This window comes from Coregonus clupeaformis, chromosome 24 (assembly GCF_020615455.1).
Source record: "Coregonus clupeaformis isolate EN_2021a chromosome 24, ASM2061545v1, whole genome shotgun sequence".
NCBI lineage: Eukaryota > Metazoa > Chordata > Actinopteri > Salmoniformes > Salmonidae > Coregonus > Coregonus clupeaformis.
In genome coordinates, this window is record NC_059215.1 from 24,165,398 (window position 1) to 24,190,054 (window position 24,657).

The 24,657-nt window shown below is 43.2% G+C and overlaps 1 protein-coding gene across 2 annotated transcripts; it reads left to right on the forward strand.

The window, feature by feature from the left end:
• Nucleotides 1-1,142: 1,142 nt before the first annotated feature.
• On the forward strand, nucleotides 1,143-24,636 carry tmco4 (transmembrane and coiled-coil domains 4). Of its 2 annotated transcripts, none has more exons than XM_041846392.2 (14): nucleotides 1,143-1,291; nucleotides 1,851-2,001; nucleotides 15,848-16,022; nucleotides 16,240-16,267; nucleotides 16,378-16,507; nucleotides 16,891-16,988; nucleotides 17,096-17,239; nucleotides 17,410-17,529; nucleotides 17,880-18,044; nucleotides 18,740-18,876; nucleotides 21,589-21,673; nucleotides 21,958-22,075; nucleotides 22,419-22,477; nucleotides 23,723-23,810. In XM_041846392.2, exons 1-13 carry the CDS (start codon nucleotides 1,240-1,242, stop codon nucleotides 22,441-22,443), a joined length of 1,428 nt encoding a protein of 475 aa, XP_041702326.1. In that variant the 5' UTR covers nucleotides 1,143-1,239; the 3' UTR covers nucleotides 22,444-22,477; nucleotides 23,723-23,810. The 2 variants fall into 2 exon arrangements, with proteins under 2 accessions (XP_041702326.1, XP_041702325.1); XM_041846391.1 differs by having other exon boundaries at nucleotides 1,147-1,291; nucleotides 22,360-22,477; nucleotides 23,723-24,636.
• Nucleotides 24,637-24,657: the final 21 nt, after the last annotated feature.

A 24,657-nucleotide genomic window follows, 5' to 3' on the forward strand; every position in this document is an offset into this window, starting at 1 on the left:
AGCGATAATATTTGTATTTGTCAAACGGGAATGAAGCATCAATCATTATGTCACCAGAATAATTATTGGAAAGGAGCATCAAGATTACACTTGCACTTTCACTACCCTGTGAGGTTTATCATAAATTATTTCATCTGTAGCCTACCTAATAAACTGCATGGTTTACCGAGTAAGTGGGAGGACCACACACCATATCATCGTGTGACTCCAAGTTTAGTTTTATATGATGGTTATTAGGCTATATCCATACAAAAAATACAAAAAGATCACACCATGTCAAATTAACAAATGTTCTGTCAGCATTTGTACAATTGCACCGAAACTTCCAGTTTCCATCACAGCTGTCATGGTTTTATTTAATATGGTAGGCCTATGACATTACTTGCATAAAAACTGTGGATGGAAACATGGTTAGTGGTGGGGGAAATGCGCACATTTTGTTTATGCCGATTTTCGAATATTCGCATGAAAATCTGTTGTGAATTGGATGGAAACCTAGTTTGTGGTTTACAAATATATATTTGTGAGAGATTAACAAAGGTCCTCTTTGCTTGTTATCTCATTCGTTGTCTTCCCAATAAGTTATAACCTCTTGAGAGACATCAATCTTAATTCTGAGTTGAACAAATGGGAGCAGGACAGAACTAAAATAAGTGTATTGTATTATTATTCAATAAATATTTGTTCTTGATCTTTTTAAATAACCAGGTTTCCATTCAAACGTTTTATGCGAGTATAGTAGCCTACACGTTGGATAAAAAATGTCAGAACAGGCCTGATGGAAACACATTTTTTATCGCTAAACTTTCCAAATGTCCACAAAACAAAATACGGTAGACAAGGTGGGAAATTTTTGTGTCAGTAAAATGAATTATGTGTTGTGTGGTCATCCTGCTACGACTCGGGAAAGCATGCAGTTTATTAGGCTACAGATGAAAAAGTTATGATGAACTTCACATGATGGTGAAAGTGCCCGTTGATGAGCTTGATACTCCTTTCCAATAAATATCGAGGGTCATATAATAATTTCCCCCCATCCATTTGCTCTTGCTGAATGAACGAACGAGGTGTTTCAGATCGTTACACGTATGTACAAGCTGTGTCTCAACGTTACAATCTTGAACACGACCCTGTTTGGACGCGTCAGCTCTTTGGTCAGAAGTTGCAAAGAGTTCATTGAACTTTCAACCACAAGTTGATAACAACAACCAAGCTGAGCCACCATGCTAACAAAGTGAAATGGAGGAGGAAAGAACAAAACAACACTGTTTTAATCCAGTGTTGACTCCAGGTAATCAATAATGTTTTGCATTTGTAAAGAAACGTCTACGTGTCAACGTGGGTTATCTAGCTACCTAACATAAACTAGCTAACCTAAGCTAGCTATCCGCCAGCTGTTTCGAACAGTGAGTGTACGTTAGCTGGTTGTTAGCCACTGAACGTTATTAGCTAGCTAGAAAGTTAGCAAGAAACTTGTATCCTAGTCTAAATAGTCCCCTACTTATTTGGCAAGATAGCTAACTAGTTAGCTAACTAGAACACTTAGCTTATTTTGGTTGTCTAGCTACCTAGTTAGATAACGTACTAGTTTGAGTCAGTGCATGGAAGGTGCAAGTTGCTAAATACTTTTTGGGGGACTTATTGTTGCCTGGGTTCAGTGAGTTTCTCCGTGATGCAGGAACATTTGTTTTTCATGTAGCTACCTAGCACATTTGTAAACATATTTTTTGTTACCTTTCACTGACTGTTCTAGTGCAGCATCGTTGGAAAGATTTCAGATTTATCAAACCTTTATCAAGTTATGATACTGCTATTACACATTAACTAAATATATCTGTCAATCTCTACAGATCCAGGGGGGGAGAAGCCCCGTCGAGATGGGCCGGATGAACCTATCGCTGTGGCGGTGATTGGCAGGCAGCTGACTGAACCAGGGCGCTTTGCCTACGCAGGGCTCTGTGGGGTCTCCTTGGGACAGCTGTTTCCTGGACCTGAGAACAGGTACAGTACTGCAGGGGTTCCCAAACGACCAGTGGCGGCTCCTGAAAAAATTCTCAGGGGGGGCAATTTTTCTGATGATTTAGGTGACCTACACACATTTTTAAAAAGATATGTCCAGCAACAACATGAAGACAGGGGCAGCATATAAGTCAATACCAGAAGCATTTATTGACTGATCTCAAAAGTGTTGGCTTACAAAATCAAAATAAGTTATCACAGTAAAAATAATCAAGGGTGTTCTTTCACATTCCTCAACACTGCATAAACAATATGCATTTCCATAAACAAATGAAATATCAGCTGAAAATACAGCATCTTGGTATTTGTTCAGATTGCAGGATCAACAAGAGCTTTTACCACATTTTTTGCCTCATGGTTGAATTGGAAATATGTGCACCTGAGCATAATTCACAACAAGCAAGCAGGAGCTTTTGATAGAGGCTACTGAAAACATTGATGCAAGTTATTGGTAATAAGACATTTTTATAGACTTCCATATTCTGCCCTCTTGTATAGATTTGTGAAAATGAACAGTGATAGACATTTTGCCTGAAAACAGAATTTGAAAGTAATTTCTAGAAAAGGTAAACACAGCTATCTGTATGGCTTTGTAAAAATGAACAACCATATTCTGGCCAATTGTATAGATTTGTAAATATGAACAACCATATTCTGGCCAATTGTATAGATTTGTAAAAATGAACATGAACAGATTATTTATTTTTTTTATTTTTTTAAATGAAAAATAACTATTTTAAACAACATCAACTGTGAACTGATTTGGGCGTGTGTGTGTTAAAGAGACAGACAGGGAGGGACAAAGAGAGAGAGGCTACATTACTTGTACTGAAACTGTTCTCTTCTCTGTTTCAATACAGCAAAGCGTTCAATGACTTTCTCATTGAAATCAGGCATGCTGAGGACTAGTTCCCTCTCCATGGAAAGCATGGCCAGTGCATTCAGACGTTCCTGGCCCATTGAATTTCGCAGGAATGTCTTAACTCGTGTCAAAGTTGAGAAACATCTCTCAGCTTCAGCTGTTGTCATGGGAGTAGTTATGAGGATGTTCAACAGAGTCACAGTCTCAGAGAACGTCTCCTGGAGGTTGTAGCTCATGAGAACCTGACCACAGCATCCCTTGAATTCAGGATTCTCATAGATCAGAGATAGTTCTGTCTTGAGCTTTGCCTTGCTCATCATGGGGTATGCATTCACAGTGGCATTCAGAGCCTCATCAGGAAATGAATGGCAGTACCTTTCAAACATGTCTGCTTGCAGTAAGGTAGCACTCACAAGGTGGCCAGAGAAAGAGAACCTTTCTTTGGTGTGATCCAGGATGGTGTTGCAGACCTCTTCAGACAGCCTCTGCTTCTCCTCTTCTCTCAAAGCTGTTCTGGGTCTTTTGGCTCCTGTTGCTTCTTGCAGCTGCTGTTGAGAGGAGTCCCTGAAGGCAAACAGACCAATGTGTTTGTTGGCTTTGTACAGTATTGTTGTCTATGTGATGCACAGGTATATGCAATGTATCCATGTATAGTACAAATACTTCAGTTCCACTTAAAATGGGCAGGGATGCATAAAGTCTTTAGTGTTTAAATTAGCCTTTGTGTCTCACATAGCCTGGATGTTCAGCACAGTATACAGTGGTGCTCATAAGCTTATGATCCCATGCTAAAGTTGACTAAAAAGAGGAATAAAAAAGAAAAGAAAATTGGTGTCCTTAAAGGTTGGATTTTACAACTTTTTTAATTAAGTCATTAAGATCAATTTCCAAAAGATGATTTTTTTATTTTTGTATTCCTCTTTTAGTCAACTTTAGAATGTGTTCATACACTTATGAGCACCACTGTACAGTACACATAGTATATAAAATAAGCTAGATTACACCACTGGCCATATATAATGAGAATAATGTAATTTCAAACACAAATGCAGTCTCCTTTCATGCATACATTTTCAAATAAAGCTCTGCTTTGAGAAAGATCGAATGATATTGTTTAATCTTACCTTATGGCCTGCACACTGCTTGTGAAGCTGTCGAGGGCACGTTTGATAAAGACAGCATCGATGTCCTTCTTCTGTAGCTTCTGGTACAGAATGTCGACGTGGGGCATGATTTTGTGAAAAAGCCGCAGGGAAAAAATAAAATCTTCATCATGTAGCATCCTCACGTAGCCAGATGCCTCTCTCACGGTGGGCTGGTCAAATGAACCCAATGAACCCGTCCGAATGGCTTCAAAACATTCTATGAGGTCGTCTCGATTCTCGTAGACAGTGTTCACGACTCTGCTTAGTAGAAACCTGTTGAATTATTAAATTTGGTCTGGGAGGTCCTAATTGTTTCGTTGCCAATTTATCTTGATTTGTTCGCCGACAAAAGGAACTTCTTTCAAAGAGACAATCGAGTTGCACTGAAGGCTAGCCATTTTGACAGTAGTAGTGAATTGATTGATGAGGCTACCCGCTCTTTTCTTAGTTACGTTCATGGTTGATGTTACGTATGACGAAAGCGCGTAAGTGCAAGCCCTCAGAAACCCATAGAGATTGTATTGAAAGCTCTGATATTTGAAAAAAATTGATTTTACATTAGAGGCTATGAGAGACTTCTGGGCGATTTTCAACCTGACTGAAATCGCCCCAAAACGGGCGGGGACATTTGAAGCACGACTTTAGCCTGATTGGACATTTAGTGGCAGATCAGACGTCTAGATTAGAACACTGATAACTACTGTTGCCGTGATATAATTGATTAGAAAAAAAATCCCTTCCTTTTCCCGTTTGGCAGTGCGTCGCCCATATCGCCCTAATGAACACACTGCAAACGACCCCTCACACGCCCCACAATTTGGCAACCACTGCTGTACTGTACCCTCAGAATAACTGTACCAAATATGTACAGTGCATTCGGAAAGTATTCAGACCCCTTGACTTTTTCCACATTTTGTGACATTACTGCCTTATTCTAAAATGGATTAAATTGTTTTTTTCCCCCTCATCAATCTACACACAATAACCCATAACTGTCCAAGATGGAGTAGCAGTGCGGTCGTGTATTCTGTTGTGTCCTCGTGTAAATAGCCTGTTTTTTTGTATTTTTTCGTATATATTTCTCGCTCACTTTCCATCCTTTAACTAAATATACTTTCCTGCAACCCGCCTCACCCAATGTGGAACGGATTCTATTATTTCTTTATTTTTATCAAGAACCTACGGCTGAAACTAGCCAGCTAGCCAGCTAACTAGCTACTTGCTATTAGCCACCGTTAGCGGTCTTCACCACTGTCCGTGGCCTGTACTACCTACCAGCCAGCTCTAGCCTGGACAATTATCAAATCAAATCAAATCAAATTGTATTGGTCACATGCGCCGAATACAACAGGTGCAGACATTACAGTGAAATGCTTACTTACAGCCCTTAACCAACAGTGCATTTATTTTTAACAAAAAAAGTAAAAATAAAACAACAACAAAAAAAGTGTTGAGAAAAAAAAGAGCAGAAGTAAAATAAAGTAACAGTAGGAAGGCTATATATACAGGGGGGTACCGTTGCAGAGTCAATGTGCGGGGGCACCGGCTAGTTGAGGTAGTTGAGGTAATATGTACATGTGGGTAGAGTTAAAGTGACTATGCATAAATAATTAACAGAGTAGCAGCAGCGTAAAAAGGATGGGGTGGGGGGGCAGTGCAAATAGTCCGGGTAGCCATGATTAGCTGTTCAGGAGTCTTTTGGCTTGGGGGTAGAAGCTGTTGAGAAGTCTTTTGGACCTAGACTTGGCACTCCGGTACAGCTTGCCGTGCGGTAGCAGAGAGAACAGTCTATGACTAGGGTGGTCTTTGACAATTTTGAGGGCCTTCCTCTGACACCACCTGGTATAGAGGTCCTGGATGGCAGGAAGCTTGGCCCCAGTGATGTACTGGGCCGTACGCACTACCCTCTGTAGTGCCTTACGGTCGGAGGCCAAGCAGTTGCCATACCAGGCGGTGATGCAACCAGTCAGGATGCTCTCGATGGTGCAGCTGTAGAATTTTTTGAGGATCTGAGGACCCATGCCAAATCTTTTCAGTCTCCTGAGGGGGAATAGGCTTTGTCGTGCCCTTTTCACGACTGTCTTGGTGTGTTTGGACCATGATAGTTCGTTGGTGATGTGGACACCAAGGAACTTGAAGCTCTCAACCTGTTCCACTACAGCCCCGTCGATGAGAATGGGGCGTGCTCAGTCCTCTTTTTTTTTCCTGTAGTCCACAATCATCTCCTTTGTCTTGGTCACGTTGAGGGAGAGGTTGTTGTCCTGGCACCACACGGCCAGGTCTCTGACCTCCTCCCTATAGGCTGTCTCATCGTTGTCGGTGATCAGGCCTACCACTGTTGTGTCATCGGCAAACTTAATGATGGTGTTGGAGTCGTGCCTGGCCATGCAGTCATGGGTGAACAGAGAGTACAGGAGGGGACTGAGCACGCACCCCTGAGGGGCCCTCGGGTTGAGGATCAGTGTGGCAGATGTGTTGTTACCTACCCTTACCACCTGGGGGCGGCCCGTCAGGAAGTCCAGGATCCAGTTGCAGAGGGAGGTGTTTAGTCCCAGGATCCTTAGCTTAGTGATGAGCTTAGAGGGCACTATGGTGTTGAATGCTGAGCTGTAGTCAATGAATAGCATTCTCACGTAGGTGTTCCTCTTGTCCAGGTGGGAAAGGGCAGTGTGGAGTGCAATAGAGATTGCATCATCTGTGGATCTGTTGGGGCGGTATGCAAATTGGAGTGGGTCTAGGGTTTCTGGGATAATGCTGTTGATGTGAGCCATGACCAGCCTTTCAAAGCACTTCATGGCTACAGACGTCAGTGCTACGGGTCGGTAGTCATTTAGGCAGGTTATCTTAGAGTCCTTGGGCACGGGGACTATGGTGGTCTGCTTGAAACATGTTGGTATTACAGACTCAGTCAGGGACATGTTGAAAATGTCAGTGAAGACACTTGCCAGTTGGTCAGCACATGCTCGGAGTACACGTCCTGATAATCCGTCTGGCCCTGCGGCCTTGTGAATGTTGACCTGCTTAAAAGTCTTACTCACATCGGCTACGGAGAGCGTGATCACATAGTCATCCGGAACAGCTGGTGCTCTCATGCATGCTTCAGTGTTGCTTGCCTCGAAGCGAGCATAGAAGTGGTTTAGCTCGTCTGGTAGGCTTGTGTCACTGGGCAGCTCGCGGCTGTGCTTCCCTTTGTAGTCTGTAATAGTTTTCAAGCCCTGCCACATCCGACGAGCGTCAGAGCCAGTGTAGTACGATTCAATCTTAGTCCTGTATTGACTCTTTGCCTGTTTGATGGTTCGTCGGAGGTCATAGCGGGATTTCTTATAAGCGTCCGGGTTAGAGTCCCGTTCCTTGAAAGCGGCAGCTCTACCCTTTAGCTCAGTGCGGATGTTTCCTGTAATCCATGGCTTCTGGTTGGGGTATGTACGTACGGTCACTGTGGGGACGACATCATCGATGCACTTATTGATGAAGCCAGTGACTGATGTGGTGTACTCCTCAATGCTGTCTGAAGAATCCCGGATAATGTTCCAGTCTGTGCTAGCAAAACAGTCCTGTAGCTTAGCATCTGCGTCATCTGACCACTTTTTTATTAACCGAGTCACTGGTGCTTCCTGCTTTAGTTTTTGCTTATAAGCAGGAATCAGGAGGATAGAGTTATGGTCAGATTTGCCAAATGGAGGGCGAGGGAGAGCTTTGTATGCGTCTCTGTGTGGAGTAAAGGTGGTCTAGAGTTTTTTTTCCTCTGGTTGCACATTTAACATGCTGGTAGAAATTAGGTAGAACGGATTTAAGTTTCCCTGCATTAAAGTCCCCGGCCACTAGGAGTGCTGCATCTGGATGAGCGTTTTCCTGTTGATTTATGGCCTTGTACAACTCATTCAGTGCAATCTTAATGCCAGCATTGGTTTGTGGTGGTAAATAGACAGCTATGAAAAATATAGATGAAAACTCTCTTGGTAAATAGTGTGGTCTACAGCTTATCATAAGATACTCTACCTCAGGCGAGCAAAACCTCGAGACTTCCTTAGTATTTGATTTTGTGCACCAGCTGTTGTTTACAAATATACACTGACCGCCACCCCTTGTCTTACCGAGTCAGCCGTTCTATCCTGCTGATGTAGCGTATAGCCCGCTAGCTGTATGATATCCATGTCGTCGTTCAGCCACGACTTTCGGTGAAACATAAGATATTACAGTTTTTAATGTCCCGTTGGTAGGATAACCGTAATCTTAGGTCATCCAATTTATTTTCAAATGATTGAACGTTGGCTAATAGGATTGATGGAAGAGGCAGTTTACTCGCTCGCCGTCGGATCCTTACAAGGCACCCCGATCTACGTCCACGATATCTCCGTCTCTTCCTCACGCGAATGACGGGGATTTGGGCCTTGTCGGGTGTCTGTATGATATCCTTCGCGGCCGCCTCGTTGAAGAAAAAATCTTCGTCCAATACGAGGTGAGTAATCGCTGTCCTGATATCCAGAAGCTCTTTTTGGTTATAAGAGACGATGGCAGAAACATTATGTACAAAATAAATTACAAATAACGCGGAAAAACACACATAATAGTACAATTGGTTAGAGGGCTGTAAAACGGCAGCCATCTTCTCCGGTGCCAGTCTGCACAGCGTGCTATCGACCCAGAGCATATCGGATTTTCTGCCGGAATCACAGAATCACTGGACCGTAACACCGGATCATCGCAACTAGCTAGCTGCAACCAAATGGCTGTTGTTGGCTAATTCACCACTGTCCCGACGCACCAGTTAGCCTTGAGCTAGCCTCGAGCCAGGCCCATCTCCCGGCTATCTACCTCTCTGTCAACCGGACGGGACCTCCTAGTTGTCGACACGGAGCCCCGCCAATCCATCACGACTGGTCTGCCGACGTAATCGTCTGATGTGATTTCAACAGGCTTCCCGTTGCGACGACCACAATGATCCATCTGCTAGCTCCGGCCCGCTAGCACGCGCAATCAACAGCCGTGCCTCCTGCTCGCCTGTGCTGTAGCAGCCTACGAACTGCTCCCGGACTTACCTATTGCTGTTCACTGGACCTTATGATCACTCAGCTACACAGCTGATGCCTGCTGTACTGTTCCTTTACACGGTACCCTATCCTGTTTATCTGTTTAGCCTCAGCCCAAACTTTCGTTGCCATTACCAGTTGTTGTCTTAGTCCTCTCGAATAACACCTGTGATTGCGTTATGCCTCTCTCCAATGTCAATATGCCTAGCCTATTGCTGTTTGGGCTAGTTCTTATTGTACTATTTCACTGTAGAGCCCCCAGTCCCGCTCAATCGGTACCTCCAGTGATCTCTTTCATCGTTACCCAATGCTTACAGTGGGGAAAAAAAGTATTTAGTCAGCCACCAATTGTGCAAGTTCTCCCACATAAAAAGATGAGAGAGGCCTGTAATTTTCTTCATAGGTACACGTCAACTATGACAGACAAATTGAGAATTTTTTTCTCCAGAAAATCACATTGTAGGATTTTGAATGAATTTATTTGCAAATTATGGTGGAAAATAAGTATTTGGTCACCTACAAACAAGCAAGATTTCTGGCTCTCACAGACCTGTAACTTCTTCTTTAAGAGGCTCCTCTGTCCTCCACTCGTTACCTGTATTAATGGCACCTGTTTGAACTTGTTATCAGTATAAAAGACACCTGTCCACAACCTCAAACAGTCACACTCCAAATTCCACTATGGCCAAGACCAAAGAGCTGTCAAAGGACACCAGAAACAAAATTGTAGACCTGCACCAGGCTGGGAAGACTGAATCTGCAATAGGTAAGCAGCTTGGTTTGAAGAAATCAACTGTGGGAGCAATTATTAGGAAATGGAAGACATACAAGACCCCTGATAATCTCCCTCGATCTGGGGCTCCACGCAAGATCTCACCCCGTGGGTTCAAAATGATCACAAGAACGGTGAGCAAAAATCCCAGAACCACACGGGGGGACCTAGTGAATGACCTGCAGAGAGCTGGGACCAAAGTAACAAAGCCTACCATCAGTAACACACTACGCCGCCAGGGACTCAAATCCTGCAGTGCGAGACGTGTCCCCCTGCTTAAACCAGTACATGTCCAGGCCCGTCTGAAGTTTGCTAGAGTGCATTTGGATGATCCAGAAGAGGATTGGGAGAATGTCATATGGTCAGATGAAACCAAAATATAACTTTTTGGTAGAAACTCAACTAAGTCGTGTTTGGAGGACAAAGAATGCTGAGTTGCATCCAAAGAACACCATACCTACTGTGAAGCATGTGGGTGGAAACATCATGCTTTGGGGCTGTTTTTCTGCAAAGGGACCAGGACGACTGATCTGTGTAAAGGAAAGAATGAATGGGGCCATGTATCGTGAGATTTTGAGTGAAAACCTCCTTCCATCAGCAAGGGCATTGAAGATGAAACGTGGCTGGGTCTTTCAGCATGACAATGATCCCAAACACACCGCCCGGGCAACGAAGGAGTGGCTTCGTAAGAAGCATTTCAAGGTCCTGGAGTGGCCTAGCCAGTCTCCAGATCTCAACCCCATAGAAAATCTTTGGAGGGAGTTGAAAGTCTGTGTTGCCCAGCGACAGCCCCAAAACATCACTGCTCTAGAGGAGATCTGCATGTAGGAATGGGCCAAAATACCAGCAACAGTGTGTGAAAACCTTGTGAAGACTTACAGAAAACGTTTGACCTGTGTCATTGCCAACAAAGGGTATATAACAAAGTATTGAGAAACTTTTGTTATTGACCAAATACTTATTTTCCACCATAATTTGCAAATACATTCATTAAATATCCTACAATGTGATTTTCTGGATTTTTTCCCCTCATTTTGTCTGTCATAGTTGACATGTACCTATGATGAAAATTACAGGCCTCTCTCATCTTTTTAAGTGGGAGAACTTGCACAATTGGTGGCTGACTAAATACTTTTTTCCCCCACTGTAGATGTACAGTGGGGAGAACAAGTATTTGATACACTGCCGATTTTGCAGGTTTTCCTACTTACAAAGCATGTAGAGGTCTGTAATTTTTATCATAGGTACACTTCAACTGTGAGAGACGGAAATCCAGAAAATCACATTGTAAGATTTTTAAGTAATTAATTTGCATTTTATTGCATGACATAAGTATTTGATCACCTACCAACCAGTAAGAATTCCGGCTCTCACAGACCTGTTAGTTTTTCTTTAAGAAGCCCTCCTGTTCTCCACTCATTACCTGTATTAACTCGTTACCTGTATAAAAGACACCTGTCCACACACTCAATCTAGCAGACTCCAACCTCTCCACAATGGCCAAGACCAGAGAGCTGTGTAAGGACATCAGGGATAAAATTGTAGACCTGCACAAGGCTGGGATGGGCTACAGGACAATAGGGAAGCAGCTTGGTGAGAAGGCAACAACTGTTGGCGCAATTATTAGAAAATGGAAGAAGTTCAAGATGACGGTCAATCACCCTCGGTCTGGGGCTCCATGCAAGATCTCACCTCGTGGGGCATCAATGATCATGAGGAAGGTGAGGGATCAGCCCAGAACTACACGGCAGGACCTGGTCAATGACCTGAAGAGAGCTGGGACCACAGTCTCAAAGAAAACCATTAGTAACACACTACGCCGTCATGGATTAAAATCCTGCAGCGCACGCAAGGTCCCCCTGCTCAAGCCAGCGCATGTTCAGGCCCGTCTGAAGTTTGCCAATGACCATCTGGATGATCCAGAGGAGGAATGGGAGAAAGTCATGTGGTCTGATGAGACAAAAATATAGCTTTTTGGTCTAAACTCCACTCGCTGTGTTTGGAGGAGGAAGAAGGATGAGTACAACCCCAAGAACACCATCCCAACTGTGAAGCATGGAGGTGGAAACATCATTCTTTGGGGACACACAGCCAGGGCAACTAAGGAGTGGCTCCATAAGAAGCATGTCAAGGTCCTGGAGTGGCCTAGCCAGTCTCCAGACCTGAACCCAATAGAAAATCTTTGGAGGGAGCTGAAAGTCCATCCCGAATTACAACATTTTCCATCTAGATAGAACTGCCAAAGGGGGGCGGAGTTGCAATCTGCTGTAGAGATATCATATCATACTATCCAGGTCTGTGCCCAAACAGTTTGAGCTTCTACTTCTAAAAATCCACCTTTCCAGAAATAAGTCTCTCACTGTTTCCGCTTGCTACAGACTCCCCTCAGCCCCCAGTTGTGCCCTGGACACCATATGTGAATTGCTTGCCCCCCATCTATCCTCAGAGTTCATACTGCTTGGTGACCTAAACTGGGATATGCTTAACACCCCGGCCGTCCTACAATCTAAACTAGATGCCCTCAATCTCACACAAATTATCAAGGAACCTACCAGGTACAACCCTAAATCTGTAAACATGGGCACCCTCATAGATATCATCCTGACTAATTTACCCTCTAAATACACCTCCGCTGTCTTCAACCAGGATCTCAGCGATCACTGCCTCATTGCCTGCGTCCGTAATGGGTCTGTGGTCAAACGACCACCCCTCATCACTGTGAAACGCTCCCTAAAACACTTCAGCGAGCAGGCCTTTCTAATTGACCTGGCCCGGGTATCCTGGATGGATATTGACCTCATTCCGTCAGTAGAGGATGCCTGGATGTTCTTCAAAAGTGCTTTCCTCTCCATCTTAAATAAGCATGCCCTATTAAAAAAATTCAGAACTAAGAACAGATATAGCCCCTGGTTCACCCCAGACTTGACTGCCCTTGACCAGCACAAAAACATCCTGTGGCGTACTGCATTAGCATCGAACAGCCCCCGCGATATGCAACTTTTCAGAGAAGTCAGGAACCAATATACACAATCAGTTAGGAAAGCAAAGGCTAGCTTTTTCAAACAGAAATGTGCATCCTGTAGCACTAACTCCAAAAAGTTTTGGGACACTGTAAAGTCCATGGAGAATAAGAGCACCTCCTCCCAGCTACCCACTGCACTGAGGCTAGTAAACACTGTCACCACCGATAAATCTACGATAATCGAGAATTTCCATGCTTTCCACCTGGCTACCGCTACCCCGGCCACCAGCTCTGCACCCTCCGCTGCAACTTGCCCATGCCCCCCCCGCTTCTCCTTCACCCAAATTCAGATAGCTGAGGCCCTGAAAGAACTGTAAAATCTGGACCCCTACATATCAGCTGGGCTAGACAATCTGGACCCTTTCTTTCTAAAATTAGCCGCCGAAATTGTCGCAACCTCTATAACTAGCCTGTTCAACCTCTCTTTTGTATCGTCTGAGATCCCCAGAGAATGGAAAGCTGCCGCGGTCATCTCCATCTTCAAAGGGGGTGACACACTAGATCCAAACTGTTACAGACCTATATCCATCCTGCCCTGCCTTTCGAAAGTATTTGAAAGCCAAGTTAACAAACAGATCACCGACCATTTCGAATCCCACCGTACCTTCTCCGCTATGCAATCTGGTTTCCGAGCTGGTCATGGGTGCACCTCAGCCACGCTCAAGGTCCTAAATGATATAATAACTGCGATCGATAAAAGACAGTACTGTGCAGGCGTCTTTATCGACCTGGCCAAGGCTTTTGACTCTGTCAATCACCACATTCTTATTGGCAGACTAAATAGGCTTGGTTTCTCATATGACTGCCTCGCCCGGATCACCAACTACTTCTCAGATAGAGTTCAATGTGTCAAACTGGAGGGCCTGTGGTCTGGACCTCTGGCAGTCTATGGGGGTGCCACAGGGTTCAATTCTCGGGCCGACTCTATTCTCTGTGTATATCAATGATGTTGCTCTTGCTGCTGGTGACTCTCAGATCCACCTCTACGCAGACGGCACCATTTTGTATACATATTTCCCTTCATTGGACACTGTGTTAACAAACCTCCAAACGAGCTTCAATGCCATACAACACTCCTTCCATGGCCTCCAACTGCTCTTAAACGCTAGTAAAACTAAATGCATACTCTTCAATCGAACGCTGCTGGCACCCGCCCGCCCGACTAGAATCACTACTCTCGGCGGGTCTGACTTAGAATATGTGGACAACTACAAATACCTAGGTGTCTGGTTAGACCATAAACTCTCCTTTCAGACTCATATTAAGCATCTCCAATCCAAAGTTAAATCTAGAATCGGCTTCCTATTTCGCAACAAAGCCTCCTTCACTCATGCTGCTAAACATGCCCTCGTAAAACTGACTATCCTACCGATCCTTGACTTCGGCGATGTCATTTACAAAATAGCTTCCAACACTCTACTCAGCAAATTGGATGTATTCTATCACAGTGCCTTCCGTTTTGTCACCAAAGCCCCATATACTACCCACCATTGTGACCTGTACGCTCTCGTTGGCTGGCCCTCACTACATATTCGTCACCAAACCCACTGGCTCCAGGTCATCTATAAATCACTTCTAGGCAAATCCCCGCCTTATTTTAGCTCATTGGTCACCATAGCAACACCCACCCGCAGTATGCGTTCCAGCAGGTATATCACTGGTCATCCCCAAAGCCAACACCTCCTTTGGCCACCATTCCTTCCAGTTCTCTGCTGGAAATGACTGGAACGAACTGCAAAAATCTCTGAAGCTGGAGACACTCACTAACTTTAAGCATCAGTTGTCAGAGCAGCTTACCGATCACTGCACCTGTACACAGACCATCTGTAATTAGCCCACCCAACTACCTCATCCCCATATTGTTATTTACATTGTTATTTATTTTGCTAATTTGCACCCCAGTATCTCTATTTGCACATCATCTTCTGCACATCTATCACTCCAGTGTTAATACTAAATTGTAATTATGTTGCACTATGGCCTATTTATTGCCTTACCTCCATAACTTACTACATTTGCACACACTGTATATAGATTTTCTATTGTGTTATTGACTGTACGTTCTGTTTATTCCATATGTAACTCTGTGTTGTTGTTTTTATCGCACTGCTTTGCTTAATCTTGGCCAGGTCGCAGTTGTAAATGAGAACTTGTTCTCAACTGGCTTACCTGGTTAAATAAAGGTGAAATAAAATAAAATTAATAAAATAAAAATAATGACAAAGCAAAACCACGTTTTTACAGCCTCGAGTCTTCTTGGGTATGACACTACAAGCTTGGTACACCTGTATTTGTGGAGTTTCTCCCATTCTTCTCTGCAGATCCTCTCAAGCTCTGTCAGGTTGGATGGGGAGCGTCGCTGCACAGCTATTTTCAGGTCTCTCCAGAGATGTTCGATCGGGTTCAAGTCCGGGCTCTGGCTGGGCCACTCAAGGACATTGAGACTATGTCCCAAAGCCACTTTTGCGTTGTCTTGGCTGTGTGCTTAGGGTCGTTGTCCTGTTGGAAGGTGAACCTTCGCCCCAGTCTGAGGTACTGAGCACTCTGGAGCAGGTTTTCATCAAGGATCTCTCTGTACTTTGCTCCATTCATCTTTCCCTCGATCCTGACTTGTCTCCCTGCCGCTGAAAAACATTCCCACAGCATGATGCTGCCACCACCATGCTTCACCGTAGGGATGGTGCCAGGTTTCCTCCAGACGTGACGCTTGGCATTCAGGCCAAAGAGTTCAATCTTGTTTTCATCAGACCAGAGAATCTTGTTTCTCATGGTCTGATAGTCCTTTAGATGACTTTTTTGCAAACGCCAAGTGGGCTGTCGTGCCTTTTATTGAGGAGTGGCTTCTATCTGGCTACTCTACAAAGGCCTGATTGGTGGAATGGTGCAGATATGGTTGTCTTTCTGTAAGGTTATTTTAATACATTTGTTGATATGAATATGAACAATATGAACATCTTGCTGGCTTTGCCTAAACTTAGTCCTCTAATCGTTGTACAGGTGTTTCCGGGAGCAGTACCTGGAGGGGCTGGTGCTATGGCTGGGGCTGGATGAGTCGGTGATGCCCGTCATGGGGGCCTTTCTGGCAGGCCTGGGATTCGAGGGCAGCGACACCTTCCTCTCCATCCTTCAGGCTGAGCCACTACTGTCTGCACGGGCCACTCCCATCACACAGGTGGGTTCGGTCACTGCCTTGCACATATCCAATCAAATGCTGGAATGATTAATCAGTGTATTGGTGATATGACCATGCTCTCTCTTTTTTGCACAAGTGACCTACATGTAACTTATTATATTTGTGGCCCAGCACTTCAAAACAAAGTAAGCTTTGGGCATACTGTCACTTCTAAGATCATTCACAAGTTCCTTGTGTCATTCTCTCTCACTCACAGGACCTTGTGTCTTTTTCCATCAAAGATGGTAAGTAGCTTACATTAATTAGTTAGTAGAGTTGGCCTTCATCAAAACTGGAAAGTTCATAAAGTACTAACAATGTCTCTGAATGTGACCAAAACATACTTTGATCCCAGGCCTGTACGACTCCAGATCACGAGTCCTAATTCGCCATGTCAGCTGTCTACTGCGAGTGTCCCCTCAGCAACTGGAGGAGTTTGAGGCGACGCTGGGTGAACGACTGAGAGAGGGAGTGGTGGAGAGCGCGTAAGTGAGGGAGAGAAGAATGAATAAAAACTAGTTTCCCTAGTCATGAAGATGTTTAAACTAGATAAAATGTTTATCTATGTTGGTGGCAGTGTGATTTTTGCATTGGTAATTACATTCAGTGTACTCTCTTTTATGTGTCATTGCTTTGCCTCAGGACTGACTACAACAGTAAGTTTGTTTATCCTTTATGGTCTACTTGGTTTGGTTTCAGTAGGGAATGACCCTGTGGTGAAACATGTATTCATAAACTGTAGTACTTCCGTCACATTGTAAACATTGTCGTTGAGTAGCCTATATGAATCCACCAATACATCTATTGTTTATAGACCATTATGCATCTCGCTGTATATTCAGATGCTCTTCTTTCTTTTATCTCTCAGAGAGGATTCATCTCGGCGACGGACAAAAGAGAGAGGACGTAAATTACGACGCTACCTCCTCATTGGCCTGGCCACTGTGGGTGGAGGAGCTGTGATTGGTCAGTGCCTTAACTTGGGCCAATCGCTAGTATTAGAGGCAGCATTGAGAAATTCAAATTTGTTGTATTACTCACTCATTAGCAAATTATGCCATTATTTAATGTAGGTGTGACGGGCGGGTTGGCGGCACCACTGGTGGCGGCGGGGGCATCGGCCGTACTAGGGGCAGGAGGGGCGGCTGCTCTGGGCTCAGCCACTGGCATCGCCATCATGGCCTCCCTGTTTGGAGCAGCAGGGGCTGGCTTAACTGGTGAGATCACTGGGAGATGAATGGGCTTTGGCAGTGTATGAAGATAGTTTGTCTCCTTTTTAATTTGAGATAGGTAGTCTCCTTTTTACATTTTTTGTTTGAGATCAGAATCTCTTTCCTGCTATCATTTACCTTATTGTCTCACTCGTTCTTTCTCTGTCTCTCTCTAGGCTATAAGATGAATAAGCGGGTGGGAGCAATAGAGGAGTTTGAGTTTCTGCCACTGAGCTCAGGGAAGCACCTACACCTGACTGTGGCTGTGACCGGCTGGCTGTGCACTGGCAAATACAGTGAGCAAGCATAACCTCTCACCAGTCTCACTGTAGAATCTACCATCAATACTAACATCAAACTGTGTCAACGTACACTGACGGCCACTTAAAGACTACCAAGGTCATCTACTGTACATACTTTACAAACCCATGGAGGCAAAAAGTAGGAGAATCTTGACTGAACAGAAAGTTGCAATGTTATTCATAACACTGATATGATAGCGAATTGAAAAAATGCAACTGATAAAGATTTTCCATATCGGTGTCCATCACTATTAAAATTAATAGTTTCATGGGACGTACATTATATCACTTACCGGTATCCACTTTGCTGAACTCACGTGTCCTGTCCTCTCTCCCACCCTCAGGTTCGTTCCAGGCTCCTTGGTGCAGTCTGGGTGCGTGCGGAGAGCAGTACTGTCTGGTGTGGGAGTCTCGTTTCCTCAGGGACCTGGGTTCCACCATGGCTGCTCTTCTCGACGGCCTGGTCAGCATGGTGGCCCAGGAGGCCCTCAAGTACACTGTGCTGTCAGGTAGGTCATCTGTTCTATCACACCAAGCCTCACCACTGGCTAGTTAAAAAATATATATTAAGGACAGTGGAATTCCACTAAATTGTTTTATTCAGACAGACATTGCATTGAAATGAGAGGGATGACATAGAGAGGGATACATTCAGAGTAGCTGGTTGAACAGATGATGCCTTCTGTTGATCTTGTCAAGGGGAGGCATATTTTTAGGGGTTACGATATCTTGTACTGAAAATGCCATCAATAGGGATGACGTCGTGATGCGGAGGCTTGTCTGATAGAACGTCGGCAACAGCTGTTAGAAAGAAGCCTTAGGGTTCCTTTGACATTTGTGTGGGTGGAAATAAGTGGCCATGTGAGCTTATATGCAAGCATTGTGACTGAGTTAAATGAGCCTTTTTTTAGATGAATGGGATTTTGTAGTAGGCTACACCATTGAGAATTCTTTCCAGTTTCACCAAGGAGTTCAAGGACAAACTTTGAACATGGCACTCACTCAATGTATCCTGTACTGTAGAAACAAAGTCTACATTAATTTTCATTTCAAGTTAAACTTTTCCATGAACATAGCAGGTTTGATTGATTGTTGATTTCCAACTAGCATCCTAAATTCTAAAGAGTGTTGTCCTCCAGTCTCATATATAGCCTAGTAACCCTCCACTACTGAACATTTCTTTCCCCTACTTGTCCCTGTCTAGGTATTGTGACTGCGCTTACATGGCCTGCCTCTCTACTTGCGGTGGCCAGTGTTATAGACAATCCCTGGTCTGTGTGTCTTAGTCGCTCAGCCGAGGTGGGAAAACACCTAGCGCAGGTGTTGAGGAGTAGGCAGCAGGTATGCTTCTCACTTCTGAGAACAGCTAACACCACACACCAGCATGACCACTCAGTAGGATTCAATCCTGTTGAAACAGGGATCTCTTGTTAATTACATTTCTAAATACTAATATGTTCAAGGTAGGTAGCTTAGTGCTTAAGAGCGTTGTGCCAGTAACCGAAAGGTCGCTGGTTCTAATCCCCGAGCCGACTAGGTGAAAAATCTGTCGATGTGCCCTTGAGCAAGGCACTTAACCCTAATTGCTCCTGTAAGTCGCTCTGGATAAGAGCGTCTGCTAAATGACTAAAAAATTAAATAAAATAAATAAAAATATACAGTGCCCTCCGTAATTATCGGGACAGTGAAGCATTTATTCCTCTTTTGGCTCTATACTTAAAAAGTTTGGATTTTAAATCAAACAATGACTATGAGGTTAAAGTGCAGACTGTCACCTTTAATTTGAGGGTATTTACATCTCTATCGGGTGAACTGTTTAGAAAGTACATAGTCACCCCATTTTAGGGGAGCAAAAGTATTGGGACAAATTCACTTATGTGTATTATTATTCACGATTCATTCAGGATTATCCATAATCATGGTAGCATCCACATTAATGTAGAAGTGTTTAGAAAAATATTTATTTACAATAAAAGTGACTCCAAAATGGCACAGTACATTATTTACCATTAATTTCGATTGGGCACAAAATAATCTGAAACAACCTAAACAAAGAGCAAATGCATCCAACTGTCACAAGCTTGATGTAGTCATTGCGTGCTATGAATATGGGAAGAAATACTTAACTTTGTACTACTTTAATATACATAAGTGAATTTGTCCCAGTACTTTTTCTTATGTACAAACACTGCTGTAATTTCTAAATGCTTCACCCGATATGGATGAAAATACCCTCAAATTAAAGCTGACTGTCTGTCTGCACTTTAACCTCATAGTTATTGTTTGATTTTTCATTATTGAGCCAAAAGAAAAATGCTTCACTGTCCGAATAATTACGGAGGACACTGTAGCTGTAATTAGGGCTGGGCGATATATCAAATTCATTTGAATTATGTTTGAGACGCATTTGGAATATTGTGCTATCGCAATAATGGAGTTTAATTAAATTTTTGTATGAACGTTTATGTCCACTTGTTCTCATGTCTTTTTTGTCTTGTCTCCTTCGCTCCTTCTGCTGTGACTGTGCACGTTCCCATTTACACACACACACACCAAGCCCCTGCCACTCACAACAACAAAGATGAGAGATCACTTCTTCCTCTCTGACAAGCGGTTTCAACTCGCTATTTGCATTTGAGGTTTGGTCCAACAGTTGAGACATTATTTTACTGTAATAGAATTTAACCTTTCTAACAATGCCCTTTTTATGTCTCAACTCCTCAAATTGCACTCAGAGCATACACTACTAAAACAGGAGTATCAACTAACATTGATTCTGGAAAATAAATGCTCAGTGTGTCGCGTGCGGCATTGAGGTACTACCGCTAGCAGCATTTTAGCCAAAGATTGTTATACTAGATGTCTAGTCTGTGTTTTATAAGTGTGCAATAAGCATAAAACACAATTATATAAGGAATTGCCAACTTGGTAGGTAGCCCACTTGATTTCAAGATCTGAACAAAGTGGACAGGCTAGCATGCTGTTCAAACAGTTGGAGATGGACAGAAGGGTGTGTTCACAACAGTTAAACTGTTCTACCTTGTTAGCTAGCAAACAGTGTTGGCAACTATTTTTCAGTGAGATCCGCTATTGGCTCCTTGATCTGTCGCTAGATTACGTTTTGCCGTGACGTCACAGCACCAATTTGCCTTGCTGCGGTCCCCGACGTAGATTTTCACCCACTCTCCTGCTGCACACCCCCTCCCCTTGTGCTTCTTTGCATGTGTGCGCAGTTGCTGTGACTTCTGTTGCACAGACAGCTTCTTCTAAATGCATTTCAAAACCATAGTAACCCTTGGTGTCAAAACTCCCCAAAGGCTGCCTGAAAAGTAACTGAATTTGTCGCTAGAATCTTTTACCAATACAAGTCGCTGGAGGGCTATGAAAACTGGCAAAATATATCGACAACGTCGCTAAATTGGCAACAAGTTGGCTAAACTTGAAATATAAAGATTAGCTGGCTACTCACTAGCACATGGGCTTGTGCTTGAGAGATTGTGTATGAGACCAGTGTTATGTTTTTAAATGCCTGCTACAAGAAGTTAGTCATTATTAGTGAATGTGCATTATGCATGGTTCTGGTAAAATTTGAGACAGAAAGGGCATTTTCATAGACTTGAAAGCCAGATCAGTGATTATTGCAGAAAAGCTGGTTAAACCATTTTGAGAAAATAATTAAATTATTAGTCGGTCTTATGGTTGCGGAAGGCTTATATTTATCCTAGGTATAATTTCACAAGCCCTGAATTCATTAGATTATTGCAGACTGTTTGAAATGCAGTGTACAACAAAACGTAAAAATATCGTGAAAATCCCGTAAATGAAAACAAAATCCATATATATGATTTTTATGCCATATCGCAGAGCCCTAGCTGTAATGGTCATTGGAGTTTCAACATCCACATTGAAGGTTTTACAATTAACATGTCTTTATACAACTAAAGTTAAATTTTATAGATTTGTTTGCTGTAGATGTGTTTACAATTATCTGAAAGCCTATGTCATGATGTTTGTTGTGTCAACAAATCAGCATTGGTGTTAACATTTTTAAAGGGGAAGCGTCCTGTCAGTCTCATTGGCTTCAGTCTTGGAGCGAGGGTTATCTACTTCTGCCTTCAGGAACTTGCCAAAGATCAAGGTATAACATGCACACTAAACCCTTGCCTGACTTTATACATACTATAGACTGTAACAAGCCTAACAATAGTCAAATTGTATTGTTGCATTTAACTGCAATGCCTACAGAGAATTTGCATATTCATCTAGGTATGCTTTTGATCTATTAATCAAAATATTCATTTTTGTGAGATATTTTTGCCAGATACATGTCACTGCTTCCACACACACACACAACTGCAATACAGAACTGTTCAAATTAACAATATGTCTCTCTTTCCATCCTTCTGTTGTACATGGTCTCAGGCTGTGAGGGCGTGGTGGAGGATGTTGTCCTATTGGGTGCCCCAGTAGATGGCACCGCCCAAGCCTGGGAGAGAATGGCCAAGGTTGTCGCTGGGAAGATAGTGAATGGATACTGCAGGTGAGAAAGAAATCCTATCCCATCTTACCTTGGGGGGCGAGATTGTTATCTGGGTGATGTAAAATATGTATACAGCAAGTTTTGAATTTGAGCTATTTTCAAACAGAAATGAATGTATATGACCATTTCGATATTAGATTATATTTTCATATGCACGCATTCTTTATCTATTAGGAATGGCATAAATAAGCATATAAATTATTTAGTCTCTTCATTGATAAAGGTAGCACATTCATGATACAAAGGTGCAGTGGTTTTTATTAATTGGTCCATCTACCTGTCAGAGGGGACTGGCTACTGGGATACGTGTACAGGGGTTCATCGGCACAGCTGTCTGTTGCAGGGCTTCAGCCAATCAGCTTGAATGATCGCCGCATATTCAACGTGGATCTATCTTCTGTGGTGAGTTAGACTATTGTACCTCAATTAGTCATTTCTAAATTAAAAGTGGTAGCTCGCTACATTTCAATGACTACCAGGTGTGAGCAGATGGAGAATTCACACAACTGTGCAGTACCAACTAGCCTGGTGATGCTTTCATCCTATAAACCGCCGTTGTAGCTTCATGATGCTACAGGCCTCAATGACTCCACAGCCTTGGGAATGGAATTAGAGGTCAAGCTATTGAGATCTGAAGACGTTTACTATTGAGCTGCTGGGAGGCATTGATTGCGTGAGTTTTTCAGCAGACAAGGTTGAGGGATGAGATTACTTCTAGCTACACAATGGCTGTGTGTTCAATAGTACTTTTTTTTTTTTTATCCAGTTATTTTTTTGTCATTTAGCAGACGCTCTTATCCAGAGCGACTTACAGTGAGTGCATACATGATTATTTTTTATTTTTCATACTGGCCCCCCTTGGGGCCATTTCAGTTGGTGTCAGGCAAACTTGTACTTTCTCTTTTTTGCCAATACTGTCTCTAAAACCTTTTATTACTACAACATAATAGACATGGATTCATAATGCACCATTTATTTAAAGTTGAAGGAAAAATATGTTAAGGTAACTGCAGGTTGTACTGTCAGTTCACAGCCAGGCTTAGGTATTCAGCCACCACCCATATGGACTTGTCATATGAAAAGACAACCTTTGACAGAAAATCATCATGGTAGATGCACAAAGGACATGTACAACTTGGAGATCATTACAATCTTGACGTGTTGAATAGGGTCGGGACGATACCAGTATCACGGCAAGAAAACAAAACACGAGGCATCATTACATCATTATGTTGTTATTACATCATTTATTTATTTTCCAAGCTATAGCACACAATGTTTTACATACAGCAGGTTTTTAGAGGACCAAAGAGTTTGGTCTGCTTCGTGTTTTCATTTTTGCCATGGAATAAATATTGCGATACTGGTATTGTCCCGGCCCTAGTGTTTGAATGGAAATTATGGAACTCTACAGCATTATGTTTTACATAATGTTGTTTGCTGTAAATAAAGTGGCCTATTCATGGCAAAACTTCAGTTGCACAATGTGAAATCTATAAAGTGTAAAGTAATGTCCAGTTATTAAAACAAGTCCACGGTATGTTTTGAATTTCCATCGGTAAAGGGGTGAAAATGTGTCCAGAAAGCCCACTTTTCCTTCTCCGAACATATTCAAATGCTTTTAACCCCCCCTCCCCATTCTTTTAGGTGAAAGGTCACTTGGACTACATGCGTCAGATGGATACCATCCTCGTAGCAGTGGGCGTGCCCACCAGAGAAGTTCCAGGAGCTGGGGGCGGACCTCTTCAGCCACTCACTATGACCGAGAGAGAACTGGACATAGCCATGGTCCAATCAGCACCAGGGGAAGTGGCTGAAGAGCAAAAACTGGTTGGTTCTTCGGCTGGAGCAGATGAGACTTGCATGGGTGAGGGAGGGCAGCTGGAGGAAAAAGAAGATATGGGAGACGGTTGGGATATCCCTGACATATCAGATCTGTTGGACTCGCTAAACGAGATCGATGTTGTTCCAACTGAAAACAGTGTTGAGGGTAACCTGCAACAGAGTTCTGAGGGGAATGCCACCCATAGGGACAACGGTGTATCTTCCCATCTAGAGTTTGATGGATGGGGAAAGGAGGAGGAGGAGGAGGAGGAATGGGGAGAGGGAGTAGAGGGGACAGAGTGTGACACTGAACACACGTCCTGGAGTTGGGAGGACACACGCTGGACTCCTGAGCACAAACACATGGGACCAAACAAGCGGACATAGGAGGTTACAGTACCAACTGCCTCACTGCAGTTTGTCTGCCTCTTCTCAACTTGAATTACCAACAACATCCCAATCGTGTGTGGAAAGACCTCCTTTACCTTCACAGCACACTCAGGTGCCAGAACACATATATATATATTTATTTTAATCGAACTAATCATGAACGTGAACTCCTTAAGGGCTTTTTAGATTTATTTAACTATGGCAATCTAAGTTTTGTCAATCATTTAATTTAGAAGTTAATCTGTGAAAAGAAAAGTGTTGCATAATGTATGCACTGTATAGTGTGTTAAAGTATTGTCGGTTTTATGTAGGCAGGATGTAAATTAAAAACATTTAATTACAAAACATTTAATCACAGACATCCCCCA